Source organism: Salvelinus alpinus, chromosome 6, assembly GCF_045679555.1.
Source record: "Salvelinus alpinus chromosome 6, SLU_Salpinus.1, whole genome shotgun sequence".
Taxonomy (NCBI): domain Eukaryota; kingdom Metazoa; phylum Chordata; class Actinopteri; order Salmoniformes; family Salmonidae; genus Salvelinus; species Salvelinus alpinus.
Window position 1 is genome coordinate 27,074,322 of NC_092091.1, and position 18,544 is coordinate 27,092,865.

Consider the following 18,544-nt stretch of genomic DNA (forward strand, 5'->3'; position numbering starts at 1 on the left):
CAGAATCAACCGGGAGGGAAAGTAATGGGCGTGCCAACAATGCGCATCACACAGAAGACCAAGACCTGAATATAGCTAGTGGCCTACTACAATACACACAGGATATTTGTATTAGATACTTTATTTGTAAATACAGTCATACTTGGCATAGCACATTCATACTCTATACTGTATATATTCTGTACATATCAGCTATGCATACTCTATTACTTTTTTTTATTGCACTGTGAAGTTAAGGGAAGTAGCAGACAAGCATTTCGCTGCACAAACTATACCTGTTGTGTGTACCTGATGAATACAATTTTATTTTAGATGTATTCATACAACTCCAACCCTCCAGATTGAGCAAACCCAGACCATGGACAAAGTGGTCCTATTTATGGAATAACAAGCTCATTTATTTCAACAATCTACTCTATTTACTTTTGTGTATGTATTGATGATATGGATAACTACTAACGTAACGGTCTTGTTCAAATAGGATTACATTTGTGATTGAGGTTAACCGTCAAACTCATTAAGAAAAAGATCAAGTGCAGGCAAAGTTGATTTAATGGCATAAAGACAACAGCAATTTACTTGTGATATACACGGCACAGCAAAAAGTATGTGGACACCTGCTCGTCGAACATCTCATTCCAAAATCATGGGCATTAATAGAGTTGGCCCCACCCTTTTTTCTAACAGCCTCCTCTCTTCTGGGAATGCTTTCCAGTAGATGTTGGAACATTGCTGCGGGGACTTGCTTCCATTCAGCCACAAGAGCATTAGTTAGATTGGGCACTGATGTTGGCCAATTAGGCATGGCTCGCAGTCAGCGTTCAAATTCATCCCAAAGGTGTTTGATGGAGTTGAGGTCAGGGCTCTGTGCAGGCCAGTCAAGTTCTTCCACACCAAGCTCAACAAACCACTTCTGTATGCACAGGGGCATTGTCATGCTGAAACAGGAAAGGGCTTCCCCAGACTGTTGCCACAAAGTTGGAAGCACAGAATCGTTTGCTGTAACGTTAAGATTTCCCTTCACTGGAACTATGGGGCCTAGTCCGAACCATGAAAAACTGCCCCAGACCATTATTCCTCCTACACCAAACTTTACATATGACATTATTCTTTCGGGCAGGTGGCGTTGTCCTGGCATCCGCCAAACCCAGATTCATCCGTCGGACTGCCAGATGGTGAAGTGTGACTCTTCACTCCAGAGAATGTGTTTCCAATGTTCCAGAGTCCAATGGTGGCGAGCTTTACACTACTCCAGCTGATGCTTGGCAATGCGCTTGGTGATCTTAGGCTTGTGTGCGGCTGCTCGGCCATGGAAACCCATTTCATGAAGCTCCCGATGATCAGTTAATGTGCTGACGTTGCTTCTAGAGGCAGTTTGGAAATCGGTAGTGAGTGTTGCAACCTAGGGAAAACGATTTCTACTCGCTTCAGCACTCGCCAATCCTGTTCTGTGAGCCTGTGTTGCCTACCACTTTGTGGTTGGGCTGTTGTTGCTCCTAGACGTTTCCACTTCACAATAACAGCACTGTTGACAGGGGCAGCTCTAGCAGGGCAGAAATTTGAAAAAGAAATGACTTTTTGGAAAGTCACAGGGCTCTTCAGTACGAGCCATTCTACTGCCAATGTTTGACTATGGAGATTGCATGGCTGTGTGCTCGATTTCATACACCTGTCAGCAACGAGTGTGCCTGAAATAACCATATCCACTCATTTGAAAGGGTGTCAACATACTTTTGGCAATGTAGTGTACATTGAATGGCAAAAAATATAGTAAATTAACCTTAGTGGGAATAAAATTGTAGTTTTAGAAGAGTATTGTTGTCCATCTATGCACTTGTCTATTTTTCATGGAAGTCATTAAGAAGCCTTGGCTGCAAATTTCCACCTCTGTAGCCACTGCTGAAAAGTCAGTCCCCCCTTGCGTATGTCAGGCAGAGCAAACTGAGCAGGCTGATCCCACCTGCACAGACAGAACAAATTAATTAATTGTCAATAGTCTAGCTGGTGAATAATATTGAGGTTTAATACAAGGGAGCTCTATGTGAGAAAGAGTTAATGGGAACACTTACCAATAGGAAATGGCAGTCTTAACCTGATTCCCGTAAGAAAGGCCCTGTGAGCAGCACTGGGTGAGCTCCCAAACCCTGGGTAACAAAGACTGAAGCAGCTCCTTGTCTTCCTCCAGGACACGTAGCAGGAGGGCTAAGAAGAAATAAAGAAAAGGGAGATTAAAGGGAGACGAAGATATCAGTCAGACATGTAAAACTGAATGGTTAACCAGGTAAAGAGCATGGTTAACCAGGTAAAGAGCAGTGATACAGTGTGATTTGAGTCTGATTGAATGGCATCTAGCTATCCCATTTGTTAGTTTGCAGCTTTGAACTCTATAGAAGACCTGTACCTTGTTGGTCAGGTGCAGGTAGCAGCGCTCCTTGCTTCTCTACATTTGCTAAAGAGGAGTGAAATTGCAGCAAACGACGCAGAAAGCGAAGCTCCAAATGCTGGGATAGAGCTTGCGAGTACAGTTCCTCAGGGGCCTGGCAGAGAAACAAAGAGACAGAATAGAGAATATATAAATAAACAGGATAAGAGCAAAAAGCAAACCTCTAGGTGCATAAATGGTCATGGAATAATCTGTTAGGACTCACCCTGTACATTGGAAAAGCCATGCTTTGACACAGATTGTGGAAGGGCGAGGAATGCAAGCGATGGATAGACAACCACGCAGCTGGAATTCTCTGCTCGCTGAAATATATAGCAGATGACAGAACTTAACCATCTGAAAAATCTCCCTCTGAGCATTTTTTCTCAGCCAGACCAATTACTAAAAACATGTTTTATTTTAATTAAATAGGCAAATCAGTTACGAACAAATTTGTATTTACAATGACGGCCTACCAAAAGATCTCCTGCGGAGATGGGGTCTGTGATTAAAAATACATTTAAATATAGGATAAAAACACACATCACGACAAGAGACAACACTACATAAAGAGAGACCTAAGATGACAACATAGCATGGTAGCAACAACATGGCAGCAGCACAACATGGTAGCAGCACAAAACAGGGTACAAACATTGTTGGGCACAGACAAAGGGCAAGAAGGTAGATACAACAATACATCACACAAAGCAGCAACAACTGTCAGTAAGAGTGTCTATGATTGAGTCTTTGAATGAAGAGATTGAGATAAAACTGTCTAGTTTGAGTGTTTGTTACAGCTTGTTCTAGTCGCTAGCTGCAGCGAACTGAAAAGACGAGCGACCCAGGGATGTGTGTGCTTTGGGGACCTTTAACAAAATGTGACTGGCAGAACGGGTGTTGTATGTGGAGGATGAGGACTGCAGTAGATATCTCAGATGGGGGGGGGGGCTAAGAGGGTTTTTATAAATAAGCAACAACCAGTGGGTCTTGTGAAGGGTATACAGAGATGACCAGTTTACAGAGGAGTATAGAGTGCAGTGATGCATCCTATAAGGGCATTGGTGGCAAATCTCAGGGCCGAATGGTAAAGAACACCTAGCCGGACGAGAGCACCCTTACCTGCCGATCTATAAATTACGTATCCGTAATCTAGCATGGGTAGGATCGTCATCTGAATCAGGGTTAGTTTGGCAGCTGGGTTTAAAGAGGAGCGATTACGATAGAGGAAACCAAGTCCAGATTTAACTTTAGCCTGCAGCTTTGATATGTGTTGAGAGAAGGACAGTGTACCGTCTAGCCATACTCCCAAGTACTTATATGAGGTGACTACCTCAAGCTCTAAACCCTCAGAGGTAGTAATCACACCTGTGGGGAGAAGGGCATTCTTCTTACCAAACCACATGACCTTTGTTTTGGAGGTGTTCAGAACAAGGTTAAGGGCAGAGAAAACTTGTTGGACACTAAGAAAGCTTTGTCGGGGAGGGGCCAGCTGAGTATAAGACTATCATCTGCATATAAATGGATGAGAGAGCTTGAGCTATGTTGTTGATGTAAATTGAGAAAAGTGTGGGGCTTAAGTTTGAGCCTTGGGGTACATTCTTGGTGACAGGCAGTGGCTGAGACATCAGATTTTCTGACTTTATACACTGCACTCTTTGAGAGAGGTAGTTAGCAAACCAGGCCAAAGAACCCTCAGACACCAATATTCCTTAGCCAGCCCACAAGAATGGAATGGTCTACCATATCAAAATCTTTGGCCAAGTCAATAAAAATAGCAGCACAACATTGCATAGAATCAAGGGCAATGGTGACATCATTGAGGACCTTTAAGGTTGCAGTGACACATCCATAATCTGAGCGGAAACCAGATTGCATACCAGAGAGAATACTATAGACATAAAGAAAGCCAGTGAGTTCATTATTGACAAGTTTTTCCAACACTTTTGATAAACAGGGCAAAATAGAAATAGGCCTATAACAGTTAGGATCAGCTTGATCTCCCCCTTTAAATAAAGTACTAACAGTAGCTGCCTTCCAAGCAATGGGAATCTCCCCAGAGAGGAGGGACAGGTTAAAAAGGTCAGAGATAGGCTTGCAGATTATAGGGGAAGCAACCTTAAAGAAGAAAGATGTTTTTTGGGGGTCAAGTTTAAGGAGCTCCTTTAGCACCTCGGACTCAGTGACCGCCTGCAGGGAGAAACTTTGTAGCTGGGCAGGGGAAAAAATAGGGAGGAGCATCGAGGCTAGTTGCATTGCAAATGTTGGACGGGCAAGGAGGCATGGCTGAGTTAAAATGGAATCCTGACTTAATGGAGTGGTGATTAAAGAGCTCAGCCATGTGCTTCCTGTCAGTAACAACCACATCATCAACTTTAAGGGACATGGGCAGCTGAGGAGGAGGGTTTATTCTCCAGGTCTTTAACCATTTTCCAGAACTTCTTGGGGTTAGACCCACAGAGAGAACTGCTCCTTAAAATAAAAAAAACTTTGGCCTTCCGGGTAGCCTGAGTGCACTTCTTTCTCATTTGCCTGAACGAGAGCCAGTCAGCCTTATGATCAGAAGATGTCAACTCACCCATCAAACACCAAAAAATAGGAAGCTCTTACCCTTCAATGAGCCTGCAATCAAGTGTTACTAGTGACACGTTTCCAAACTGTCTGGCCTCCTGGGACACAGAGTTGCGAAGCCTATTGGCTGCTGAAAGAACTTCACCAAACTGGGGAGTCAGTTTTCCCTGGACAAACTGGCCAATCTAGGGTCAGACAAGAGAGAGGAAGAGGTTGAGTAATTGGCCACTGTTTACACAGTATGCATTAGAGTACACAGAAGCATATAGAGGGCCTACCTCCTTGTGCATGCGAGTCAGTTCAGTCTTAGCTGTTGAATTCCCCTTGATCAGACCTCTTGTCTGTTCCTGCCTGACGTCCTATGAAGAAAAACATGACAAAAGTGTGTCATACTTGTTTAGGTTAACATGTGGCAAGTGGTGAAATGCTGTGGTGTTGTGTGTGGAAGACAAAGGTAGAAATACAGACTGCAAAAAACAGTACATTTCCTCACCACAAGCTGTCTGAAGTCTGTGATGCTCTGCCATTGGCTCCGCAGGTTGCGAAGGGCCTCCTGTCTGTCCCTGGCATGTTGCTCCATTTCAACACACTGGTTTCGCACACCATCTCGCACTGCTACCTGCATCACACACTGCATCTCCAGCTCAAACACTGACCTGGGCAGGAAGGAAACATGGGAGAAAAGAAACCAGAGTATTTTGATGAATTGACATGACTTCATTAGAGGCTGAGCATGTTTATTAATGACAAAACGTAAATGTTGTGGAAAAAGCCAATCTGTAGTGCAGACTTACTGTGTCAGGGCTTGGGTTTGAGATTCCCCGCCAAGCAGCTCAAACTCTGCCTCATTCTTTCGGGCATGAAGCTGGGTCTTCAGCTGTTGAATTTGTGAACGCGTTTGAGCCAGTTCCATCAGACTCTGTTCCACCTCCTCCCAGGCTGACTGCAAAAAGATCAGACACATATCAAATACAGCAACAGTGAACTACAGTACTGTTCAAGCCTATGCAGTGTCTTTACCCCATGTTGGTATTTTAGTGTAAACTGAAATGTGTGTAAATCACCTGTAAAAGACTCTTAACGGGTGGTAGCTCTTCCTCTTCTTTCGAGATGTCTAACAGGTGATTACTCTCATAGCGAAACCTAAAACAAAACAGATATATTTGCCCTTTAATTCCAATCCATGCAGATTTTTGTCCAGCTACATTTAACTATTTTTTTTATTTTATTTTTTTTTAAACCAATTTACCGTAATGCAGCAACATCACGAGCCACATCCAATGAGGCAAGCTTCTCCTCCAATGTAATTTCCTGTCCCAAGGCCAGGTACTGCAAGGCTGACAGCACTTGGTTTGGAGGATAGCATCGCAACAAGTCCTGATGAGATAAAACTTATAATACCATTCTCACTCAACTGAAGCAAATATGAAACAGATCGTCATGTACAGTGTCTTCGGGAAAGTATTCAGACCCCTTGACTTTTTCCACATTATTATAAAATGGATTAAATAAAAAAATTCTCAGCAATTTATACACAATACTCCATAATGACAAAGCAAAAATAGTTTTCACATTTTTGAAAATGTATATATTTATTTTTTTTAAATTAAAAATTAAATACCTTATTTACATAAGTATTCAGACCCTTTGCTATGAGACTCAAAATTGAGCTCAGGTGCATCCTGTTTCCATTGATCATCCTTGAGATGGTTCTACAACTTGATTGGAGTCCACCTTTGGTAAATTTAGTTGATTGGACATGATTTGGAAAGGCACACCTGTCTATATAAGGTCCCAGTTGACAGTGCATGTCAGAGAAAAAACCAAGCCGTGAGGTCAAAGCAATTGTCCGTAGAGCTCCGAGACACTATCAGAGCTCTAGAGTTCCTCTGTGGAGATGGGAGAACCTTCCTGAAGGACAACCATCTCTACAGCACTCCACCAACCAGGCCTTTATGGTAGAGTGGCCAGACAGAAGCCACTCCTCATTAAAAAGGCACATGACAGCCCGCTTCGAGTTTGCCAAAATGCACCTAAAGACTCTCAGACCAGGAGAAGATACTCTGGTCTGATGAAACCAAGATTGAACTCTTTGGCCTGAATGCCAAGTGTCACGTCTGAAGGAAACCTGGCACCATCCCTACGGTGAAGCATAATGGTGGCAGCATCATGCTGTGGGGATGTTTTTCAGCGGCAGTGACTGGGAGACTAGTCAGAGTTGAGGCAAAGATGAAAGGCGCAAAGTACAGAGAGATCCTTGATGAAAAGCGCTCTGGAGCAGGTTAGGACCTCAGACTGGGGTTAAGGTTTACCTTCCAACAGAACAACAACCCTAAACACAGCCAAGACAACGCAGGAGTGGCTTCGAAACAACAAAGTACCGAGTAAAGGGTATAAATATTTATGTACATGTGATATATATTTCTTTCTTCTAAAAACCTGTGTTCGCTTTGTCATTATGGAGTATTGTGTGTCGATTGATGAGGGGGGAAAACAATTGAATCAATTTTAGAATAAGGCTGTAATGTAACAAAATGTGGAAAAAGTCAAGGGGTTTGAAAACTTTCCGAAGGCACTAACTAACTAGATGCAAACAACAACGCAACTTACCTCCACAGCACTTAACCAATGCTGAAATACTGCAGTTCTTTGTTCACGAGTCAAGCTGAAGACAGAGAGTCAATGATGATTTAGCAATAGAAGAATCTCATGGATGACTCTGGTTCCTATATAAAACCATCTGATAATTCTTACTGTGTGGCAGTGGAGGACGCCATTTTCAGCTCACTCTCTTGTAAAGACTGGAAGAAGAGGAGTCTTTCATCACACAGCTCTCTCACATTACGCTAAGGAGGAATAGAAAGAAGATTAGTCCAATACAAAACCATCACAGATTATATCATATAAAGCATCAACAATTTATTTTAAGTAAAAGCACTTACCAGAACCTGAGGCTCTGCTCCTGTTGGGTTGAGATAGTCCCCACTGCTATTGGAGGCTTCATTTCCAAACACCACCTCCAGCTCTGCCTTCCTGCAAAACACACCAAAAGTAAAGAATGGATTTGGGCTGGGTTTGCGGCATTAGAATGTATGTAGAAGTGTGTTAAGAAATGGTAAGGGTAAACAGAGGCTCTAGGAAGCACACCTAGACAGCTGTTCCAGAACCTGGGAGTGTCCACTAATCTTGCGGGTATCCTCTGAGAGAACGTGGCGCTCCTTCATGCAGCGCTGCTTAAAGGCCTGTAAAAGCAGCTCCCGGCGTTGGTTCTCCTTCACCATTCCCCAGCTCCAGTTAATGGACTCTTCTACTCAATACAAAATAAACGTTACAGCACAACATGTCACGGCAAAAGGGGGCATCAACATATCAGCATATACAAACCTAGCACAATTTAAGATGTGGAAAACCAAATTATACAGTGGGGTCCAAAAGTATTGACACCCTTGATAAAGATGATCAAAAATGACTAAAACAATTCAAATAGGCTCAGTAACGTTATCTTCACAAGGTGAGGTTTTGAAAGGTATTGAAAACAGGGGTGTCAATTTTGACCCCTACCTTTTAGAGAAAGATAATATGACTTGTTACAAAATCTCTCGTAGCAATTGTATTAGTGTAATATAATTTCCCAATTTATTTTTAGAGCATACAACATAGCTCAGTATTTGAATTATACATTTTTTTGAGTAATTTCTTGCCTATTTCAGACCCCACTGTATGCATATTTGTTAAAAGGCTCACCTTCAGTAAGTAGCTGTGCTTCAGTCCCATTGATTTGAGAGTCCAGGTGGTTGAGTTCGGCTCTCAGATCCTCTATCTGCTCCTGAAGCTCAAGCCGCTTAGCAGCATCACTCTGCCCCACTACCTTTTTTAACTGCACACAAATACATACAGTGTAATTAAAATAATGTTCACACAGAAAACATAATGCTAACTCTGACAGTCTAAAAATCATGATACTGTACCTACAGTGCATTAGGAAAGTATTCAGAGCCCTTGACTTTTTCCACAGTTACGTTATAGCCTTACTCTAAAATTGATTAAATATTTATTTTGACACACAACACCCCATAATGACAAAATGAAAACATGTTGAGAAATGTATGCAGATGTATAATTATTTTTTTTATTTTTTTTTATTTTTTTATATATATAAATAATACCTTATTTACATAAGTATTCAAACCATTTTCTGAGGCTCAGGTGCATCCTGTTTCCATTGATCATCCTTGAGATGTTTCTACAACTTGATTGAAGTCCACCTGTGGTAAATTCAATTGATTGGATATGATTTGGAAAGGCACACACCTATCTATATAAGGTCCCACAGTTGACAGTGCAAGTCAGAGCAAATATCAAGCCATGAGGTCAAAGGAATTGTCCGTAGAGCGCCGAGACAGGATTGTGTCGAGGCACACATCTGGGGAAGGGTACCCCAAAAAATTCTGAAGCGTTGAAAGTCCCTAAGAACACAGGGGCCTCCATCATTCTTAAATGGACAAAGTTTGGAACCACCAAGACTCTTCCTAGAGCTGCCCGCCCAGCCAAACTGAGCAATCGGGGGGAAGGGCCTTGGTCAGGGAGGTGACCAAGAACCTGATGGTCACTCAGAGAGCTCTAGTTCCTCTGTGGAGATGGGAGAAACTTCCAGAAGAACAACCATCTCTGCAGCACTCCACCAACCAGGCCTTTATGGTAGAGTGCCCAGAAAGATGCCACTCCTTAGTAAAAAGCATGACAGCCCAAAATGGCACCGGAAGAAATGGCAGCAGTTTTACAGGCGCCCAACCAATTGTGCTATTATGTATTTTTTTGTGTGTTATTTTGTACATGTTTCTGCAACCGTATCTTACGGCAGAAAACAGCTTCTGGATATCAGGACAGCGATCACTCACCTCAGATTAGACAAAGATTTTTTCAACAACAAGCAAGACTCACATGATATTCTCCAAACACCCGGCAGGGCAGACATCCCAGTTATTCGCAAGAGGAAGCGACGCAGGTACAGGGGACGAAGAGCCGGATGCCTCGCCAGGACCCGCAGAAGGCGAGTAGGAAAGCTGCCGTTACCGTTAACTGTGTGATCACGCTCTCCGTAGCTGACGTGAGTAAGACCTTTAAACAAGTCAACATACACAAGGCTGCGGGGCCAGACAGATTACCAGGACGTGTTCTCCGGGCATGTGTTCACCAACTGGCAGACCACCATAGTCCCTGATTGAGTCTAATACCAACATGTTTCAAGCAGACCACCGTAGTCCCTGTGCCCAAGAACACAAAGGCAACCTGCCTAATTGACTACAGACCCGTAGCACTCACGTCCGTAGCCATGAAGTGCTTTGAAAGGCTGGTCATGGCTCACATCAACACCATTATCCAGGAAACCCTAGACCCACTCCAATTTGCATACCGCCCAAACAGATCCACAGATGATGCAATCTCTATTGCACTCCACACTGCCCTTTCCCACCTATGTGAGAATGCTATTCATTGACTACAGCTCAGCGTTCAACACCATAGTACCCTCAAAGCTTATCAATAAGCTAAGGAACCTGGGACTAAACACCTCCCTCTGCAACCTGATCCTGGACTTCCTGACGGGTAGGTAGCAACACATCTGCCACGCTGATCCTCAACACTGGAGCTCCCCAGGGGTGCGTGCTCAGTCCCCTCCTGTACTCCCTGTTCACCCACGACTGCATGGCCAGGCACGACTCCAACACCATCATTAAGTTTGCAGACGACACAACAGTGGTAGGCCTGATCACCGACAAGACAGCCTATAGGGAGGTCAGAGACCTGGCCGGGTGGTGCCAGAATAACAACCTCTCCCTCAACGTAACCAAGTCTAAGGAGATGATTGTGGACTACAGGAAAAGGAGCACCGAGCACGCCCCCATTCTCAACGACGGGGCTGTAGTGGAGCAGGTTGAGAGCTTCAAGTTCCTTGGTGTCCACATCAACAACAAACTAGAATGGTCCAAACACACCAAGACAGCCGTGAAGAGGGCACAACAAAGCTTATTCCCCCTCAGGAAACTAAAAAGATTTGGCATGGGTCCTGAGATCCTCAAAAGGTTCTACAGCTGCAACATCGAGAGCATCCTGATCGGTTGCATCACTGCCTGGTACGGCAATAGCTCAGCCTCCGACCGCAAGGCACTTCAGAGGGTAGTGCATACGGCCCAGTACAACACTGGGGCAAAGCTGCCTGCCATCCATGACCTCTACACCTGGCGGTGTCAAAGGAAGGCCCTAAAAATTGTCAAAGACCCCAGCCACCCCAGTCATAGACTGTTCTCTCTACTACCGCATGGCAAGCGGTACCGGAGTGCCAAGTCTAGGTCAAAAAGGCTTCAACAGTTTTTACCCCCAAGCCATTAGACTCCTGAACAGGTAACCAAATGGTTACCCAGACTATTTGCATTGTGTGCCCCCCCCAACCCCTCTTTTTACGCTACTGCTACTCTGTTCATCATATATGCAGTCACTTTAACCATACCTACATGTACATACTACCTCAATAAGCCTGACTAACCGGTGTCTGTATATAGCCTTGCTACTGTTATTTTCAAATGTCTTTTTACTGTTGTTTTATTTCTTTACTTACCTACACACACACCTTTTTTCCCACACTATTGGTAAGAGCCTGTAAGTAAGCATTTCACTGTAAGGTCTACACTTGTTGTATTCAGTACACGTGACAAATAAACTTAGATTTGATTTGGGAGTTTGCCAAAAGGCATCGAAGGGACTCAGACCATGAGAAACAGAATTCTCTGGTATGATGAAACCAAGATTAAACTCTTTGGCCTGAATGCCAAGACTTACATCTGAAGGAAACCTGGCACAATCCCTACGGTGAAGCATGGTGGTGGCAGCATCATGCTGTGGGGATATTTTCAGTAGCAGGGACTGAGAGACTCGTCAGGATCGAGGGAAAGATGAACAGAGCAAAGTACAGAGATCCTTCATGAAAACCTGTTCCAGAGTCCTCAGGCCCTCAGAATGGGGCAATGGTTTACATTCCAACAGGACAATGACCCTAAGCACACAGCCAAGACAATGCAGGAGTGGCTTTGGGACAAGTCTCTGAATGCCCTTGATTGGCCCAGCCAGAGCCCGGACTTGAACCCGATCAAACATCTCTGGAGAGACCTGAAAATAGCTGTGCAGCGACACTCCCCATCCATCCTGACAGAGCTTGAATGGATCTGCAGAGAAGAATGGAAGAAACTCCCCAAATACAGGTGTGCCAAGCTTGTAGCGTCTTACCCAAGAAGACTCAATGCTGTAATTGCTGCCAAAGGTGCTTAAAGTACTGAGTAAAAGGTTTGAATACTTATGTAAATGTGATATTTCAGTTTTTGCTTTGTCATTATGGGGTATTGTGTGTGGATTGAAGAAAATAAGGCTGTAATGTGCCAAAATGTGGAAAAAGTCAAAGGGTCTGAATACTTTCTGAATGCACTGTATATCAAATTATGTAGCGAATTGTTTCGAAATATTGGGTGTACCTCCTTATCTTGTAGAACTTTGTACCTGAGAGATCACAATGTCAAGGAAAGGCTTGTGGGCAATTCCATGGTAACGGAATTACGCATTGACTCATTTTTATTCATTTTAAAATGTATGCCAAACCAAAAAACATTGATTTCAAAGTTGTTTGTTTGTATTTTTCCCCCTTTTTCAACACCAATTTCATAGAGCCAATTACGATCTTGTGTCATCGCTGCAAATCCCCAACGGGCTCGGGAGAGGCGAAGGTCGAGTCATGAGTCTTCCGATACATGACCTGCCAAACCATGCTCCTTAACACCTGCCAGCTTAACCCAGATGCCAGCCGCACCAATGTGTTGGAGGAAACACTGTTCAACTGACGACCGAAATAAGCCTGCAGGCGCCCGGCCCGACAAGGAATCGCTAGAGCGCGCTGAGCCAAGTAAAGCCCCCCCGGCCAAACCCTCCCCTAACCCAGACGACGCTGGGCCAATTGTGCGCCGCCCGGTTACGGCTGGTTGTGACACAGCCTGGGAACGAACCCGGTCTGCAGTGATGCCTCAAGCGATGCAGTGCAGTGCGATGCAGTGCCTCAGAACGCTGCGCCACTCGGGAGGCCTGATTTCAAAGTTAAACAAACCATACAACTCTATGCACAAGGACGGCTTTAAACCATTTCTACTGAACAAATTTACCAGAATTATTTTGTGATTGAACCGTAAAGATGTGAAATTTGTTAATGGAATTATGGTAAAATCTTCCTCAGGTTTTTATGTGAGCACGTTTTCACAAAACTCTGGGGAGGGTCAGCTATGACATGGTACCTTGAGTTTGGGGAGAAAAAAAAAAGAAAATTTAAAAAATTTGCTTTTGGTCAAACTACAATAAGTGAAGTGGATTTACACCCGGTAACGGAATTACGGTAAAGAAATTACATAATGACTCCCTGATCTGTACAACACAGAAATGCATATTTCTAGATATGAATGTAATTTCTCATGTTTCACAAGTATGGACAGTGCTGCACAGCAGAGCACAGAGTACAGTACAGCAGACTAGGATTCTGTACGTGCAGTACAGTAGTTTAATATACTGTGCTCTGCTGTATTGTACTCTACTGTGCTCTACTCACTATACTGTGCAATCCAAACTTGTGAAACATACGTCTATGATAGGTTCAGATTTGGTCCAGTCCAGTCCGTCTGTCTTTGGATGTTAACGTCAAGGCAAGGGTGGACTGACCAAATGTTAATGTCCATGGATGTCCGGTGTCGGTCAGTGCTCAGTGGGTGAGGATGCTGGTCACAGTAAATGGAAAGAGGGGAATCACGGGTAGGTGTCAATAAGAGCTGGCAGAGGTGACTTTAACTGGAGAGTGAGAAAGGTTGTCCAGACTTGGTTTAAATGCCAGACAACAGACAGAAAAATTATCAGCTGAACATAACAGTATGCCAGTGGAAGATGGGTCACCTGCCATTGTCCCATCTGTGGTTTCTGACTATTATGATTTCCCCATTTTAGCCAATTCAGTTGCATTCATTCCATTACTGATTTTTGTATAATTCCAGAAAATACAAATTTGAATCACTTAATAATTCATAAAGAAATATCAGCAAAGTCACTAACTAATTGGCAGGTCTATCATTACTTGTTACTTCTGTGAACTTTCATTATCCTCCCTCATAAGGGAGAGAAATTATAAAATTACTTAGATGCGTGGGTTTTTGTTGACAGAATTACAACGCACAAGGAAATATTTCTTCAACTTAAAGGTAAACAATTTCTCCAAAACTAAATATAAAAAAGTGTTGATATTAGTTGGCAGGGGTCTTTACTTCAACATTCTGTTTCTATGCATTTTGAGACCATTTCTGGTGGATGTTTTGCAAGACCCATTTTCCATGTTTATCAAGAAATCAAAGTCTTTGCTTATGTGTAATTTTTAAGATGTAAAATTATTTTAAAATGTACCTATGCCTCCATTTCCCAAAAATATATATGTCAGCTTTTCCTTTGACACCCAATTTGATATGCTCCTTTGAACTTCACATGTTGGAGCTCATGGGTCCTTTTCGATGGAAATGCCCTTGTACAAATGTTCATAGAACGAAACCTGTGAGTGTCATATTGGTGTCAGAGAAATTAGGCAGTTACCCTGACAATAGAGTCGGTTTCATCTCCAAGACAATGAAATGACCCGTTGTACATAGCTCAAGAGAACAAAACCAAAGGATACCACTGAAGATTTCCACGCATAACCTTGACATTCCTGCAAAAATAAAGGAGTTACATCAAGATATTGGAAAAGCAAACTTATTACAAAACAAAGTCATCGTTGGCCAACGAAGTATACACAAATATGTTGTAAAAACCTGTCTGCATACCCACCTCTGATTGAAAATATGTTGTGTGACATATCTCCATATTGAGGCTCCTGGGCCAACACATAACCTGAAACAAAACAAACAATACACTTGCGTTAACTCACTGATGGTCCATATTAGTTAACTTAGTCTGCCACGGTCGCTATGGAAAACTGTAGCTGTGAACTAGCTAACGATAGCTAGCTATTCGTCGACCAACTAAACTTCACGATGGTAGTGTGGCGACTAGTGTGGGCAGACAGGAACGCCGAAAAAACTACTGATTTCAGCACCCAAATAGGCCGCAATTACACAGAAGAAAATCGTAAATCGTTGAGTTTAATTGACTAGACAACTATATGAATTGTTACCAACAAAAAGCAATTAGAGGAATAGCTCAACAAGGCCAAAAAAGTTGCATAGCATAGGACATTGATGAATGACGTCGTTACCTACGTTTTAAAGTAGTTGTCGTTTGGGAGACTTTGGGGTGGTAGATTAAATTCTTCAGTCGCCCACCGCTTTAGTTCCCGCAGGAGGGTCCTATCCCCCATCCTTACCTTAGTCGAAACCAGCGAGGCGTTATCTAGCTAACGACGTTAGAAGGGTAACGTATTTATTTATTCTAAATAAAATGGCTCTGGCTGCCTGTATCTACAAGAAAGCTCGCCAAAAACGAATACTATATGTGTTAGCTTGCCAGGTGCCTGTAATAAATAGTAAGCAGGCTAAGTACTTTGTTTTCAAGTGTATGACTGTCAAAAATATCACAAGAAAAGTTAGTCTTTGCTCTGTTGGTCATTTGTTATGATTTCCCATAAAATATTTTTCTGCCAGTACTAGTGGTTCAACTTCCCGCTCGCTCTGCAGCATATCCGGTGACTTCTTAGATGAGGTTTAACGGCGGTTGGCATCCAATATGTTGCATTACCGCCACCTACTAGACTGGAGTACAACTCCCTTATACTTTGCTTGAAAAAATAATAAACAAATACCCTACCATCTAACACAACAATTACCCCCCAAAAAACAAATCTAAATGTTTTGAAATAAAAATAACACCACCCCACTACACTATTAAAGCAGGAAGCACCAGTGCCTCGGTCTATAAAAAAGTAGTCAGATGAAGCAGATGCTAAACTACAGGACTGTTTTACTAGCACAGACTGGAATATGTTCTGGGATTCTTCCGGTGGCATTGAGGAGTACACCACATCAGTCACTGGCTTTATCAATAAGTGCATCGAGGACATCGTCCCCACAGTGACTGTACGTACATACCCCAACCAGAAGCCATGGATTACAGGCAAAATTCGCACTGAGCTAAAGGGTAGAGCTGCCGCTTTCAAGGAGCGGGACTCTAACCCGGAATCTTATAAGAAATCCCGCTATGCCCTCCGACAAATCATCAAACAAGCAAAGCGTCAATACAGGACTAAGATCGAATCGTACTACACCGGGTCCTAAGCTCGTCGGATGTGGCAGGGCTTACAAACTATTACAGACTACAAAGGGAAGCACAGCCGAGAGCTGCCCAGTGACACAAGCCTACCAGACGAGCTAAATAACTTCTATGCTTGCTTCGAAGCAAGTAACACTGAAACATGCATGAGAGCATCAACTCCACACTGCCCTTTCTCACCTGGACAAAAGGAACACCTATGTGAGAATGCTATTCATTGACTACAGCTCAGCGTTCAACACCATAGTGCCCTCAAATCTCATCACTAAGCTAAGGACCCTGGGACCAAACAGCTCCCTCTGCAACTGGATCCTAGACTTCCTGACGGACCACCCCCAGGTGGTAAGGGTAGGTAACAACACATCCGCTACGCTGATCCTCAACACGGGGGCCCCTCAGGGGTGCGTGCTCAGTCCCCTCCTGTGCTCCCTGTTCAGTCATGATTGCACGGCCAGGTACAACTCCAACACCATCATCAAGTTTGCTGATGACACAACAGTGGTAGGCCTGATCACTGACAACAATGATACAGCCTATAGGGAGGAGGTCGGAGATCTGACCATGTGGTGCAAGAACAACAACCTCTCCCTCAATGTGATCAGGACAAAAGCGATGATTGTGGACTACAGGAGAAAGAGGACCGAGCACGCCCCCATTCTCATCGACAGGGCTGTAGTGGAGCAGGTTGAGAGCTTCAAGTTCCTTGGCGTCCACATTAACAACAAACTAACATGGTCCAAGCACACCAAGACGTGAAGAGGGCACGACAAAACCTATTCCCCCTCAGGAGACTGAAAATATTTGCCATGGGTCCTCAGATCCTCAAAAGATTCTACAGCTGCACCATCAAGAACATCCTGATCAGTTGCATCATTGCCTGGTATGGCAACTGCTCGGCCTCTGACCGCAAGGCACTACAGAGGGTGGTGCGTACGGCCCAGTACATCACCGGGGCTAAGCTCCCTGCCATCCAGGACCTCTATACCAGGCGGTGTCAGAGAAAGGCACTAAAAATCGTCAAAGACTCCAGCCACCCTAGTCATAGACTGTTCTCTCTGCTACCGCACGGCAAGCGGTACAGGAGTGCCAAGTCTATGTCCAAGAGGCTTCTAAACAGCTTCTATCCCCAAGCCATAATACTTCTGAACAGCTAGTCAAATGGCTACCCAGACTATTTGCACCCCCCATGCTGCTACTACTCTCTGTTATTATCTATGCATAGCCACTTTAACAACCCTATCTGCATGTACATAATTATCTCAATTACCTCGATACTGGTGCCCCCGCACATTGACACATTGCCTCTGTATCGGTACCCCCTGTATATAGCCCCGCTATTGTTATTCACTGCTGCTCTCTAATCATTTCAGTGTAAGGTCTACACCTGTTTTATTCGGCGTATGTGACAAATAAAATGTGATTTGATTTTGATTTATTTAAATCTATTTACTACTACCTCATGCCAACAACTTAAAGGGATGGGACACCACCACTTAACGCACCCTGTAACTCTTCTGATGTCAAGTCTCACACAACCAAATACTTCTCTGCAGCTGCCACCACAACCTCAATTTTCTGCAACTTACATTCCATCCCTGCAGTATAGTTGATAACCATTGCTGTTAATGCTAAAAACCCAATCTTATTGAAACATATATCACTTGACAGCCTATCCCTCTGTACTGGTACAGATCTAATACTCACACCACTCCTCTCAGGATCCCTCACCCTTGACCCGTCTTCCTCTACTTTCTTCACTGCATCAGCATATGACAACTTCTGCACTACTCTAACCCTGGAAACCTCAACCTGCCTCTCTCGCACAGGACATTTCTGATCCCCAGCCCCATGGGCACCCCTACAATCAACACATACCACTACTTTCCCCAATGCTACACATTCCTTTGTCTCATGTCCTTCTGCACACTTCTCACACCTAGGAACATCCCTCCTACAAACTGCTGCCACATGCCCATAAGCTTGACACCTGTAACAACGTAATGTATTCGGTACAAAAGCTCGTACAGGATAAGTTATATATCCTAACATCACTTTGTCGGGCAAAGACTCAACATCATTTACATTTACATTTAAGTCATTTAGCAGACGCTCTTATCCAGAGCGACTTACAAATTGGTGCATTCACCTTATGAAATCCAGTGGAACAACCACTTTACAATAGTGCATCTAACTCTTTTAAGGGGGAGGGGTGGGGTTAGGAGG

At 43.7% G+C, this 18,544-nt stretch overlaps 1 protein-coding gene across 4 annotated transcripts; it reads right to left on the reverse strand.

Annotated features, from left to right (window-relative positions):
• Positions 1-103: 103 nt before the first annotated feature.
• On the reverse strand, positions 104-15,732 carry LOC139578473 (HAUS augmin-like complex subunit 5). Of its 4 annotated transcripts, XM_071406111.1 has the most exons (19): positions 15,316-15,732; positions 14,885-14,947; positions 14,733-14,765; positions 12,514-12,538; positions 8,738-8,870; positions 8,141-8,300; positions 7,936-8,026; positions 7,748-7,839; positions 7,604-7,658; positions 6,243-6,370; positions 6,058-6,136; positions 5,788-5,936; positions 5,487-5,649; positions 5,272-5,352; positions 5,033-5,178; positions 2,649-2,745; positions 2,402-2,537; positions 2,070-2,202; positions 104-1,960 (listed from the first exon to the last, which is right to left on the reverse strand). In XM_071406111.1, the coding sequence occupies exons 1-19, from the start codon at positions 15,411-15,413 to the stop codon at positions 1,858-1,860; spliced, it is 1,965 nt and encodes a 654-aa protein (XP_071262212.1). In that variant the 5' UTR covers positions 15,414-15,732; the 3' UTR covers positions 104-1,857. The 4 variants fall into 4 exon arrangements, with proteins under 4 accessions (XP_071262212.1, XP_071262213.1, XP_071262216.1 ...); XM_071406112.1 differs by lacking the exon at positions 12,514-12,538 and having other exon boundaries at positions 14,651-14,765; positions 15,316-15,356; XM_071406115.1 differs by lacking the exons at positions 12,514-12,538; positions 15,316-15,732 and adding an exon at positions 13,039-13,114.
• Between the last annotated feature and the right edge of the window lie 2,812 nt (positions 15,733-18,544).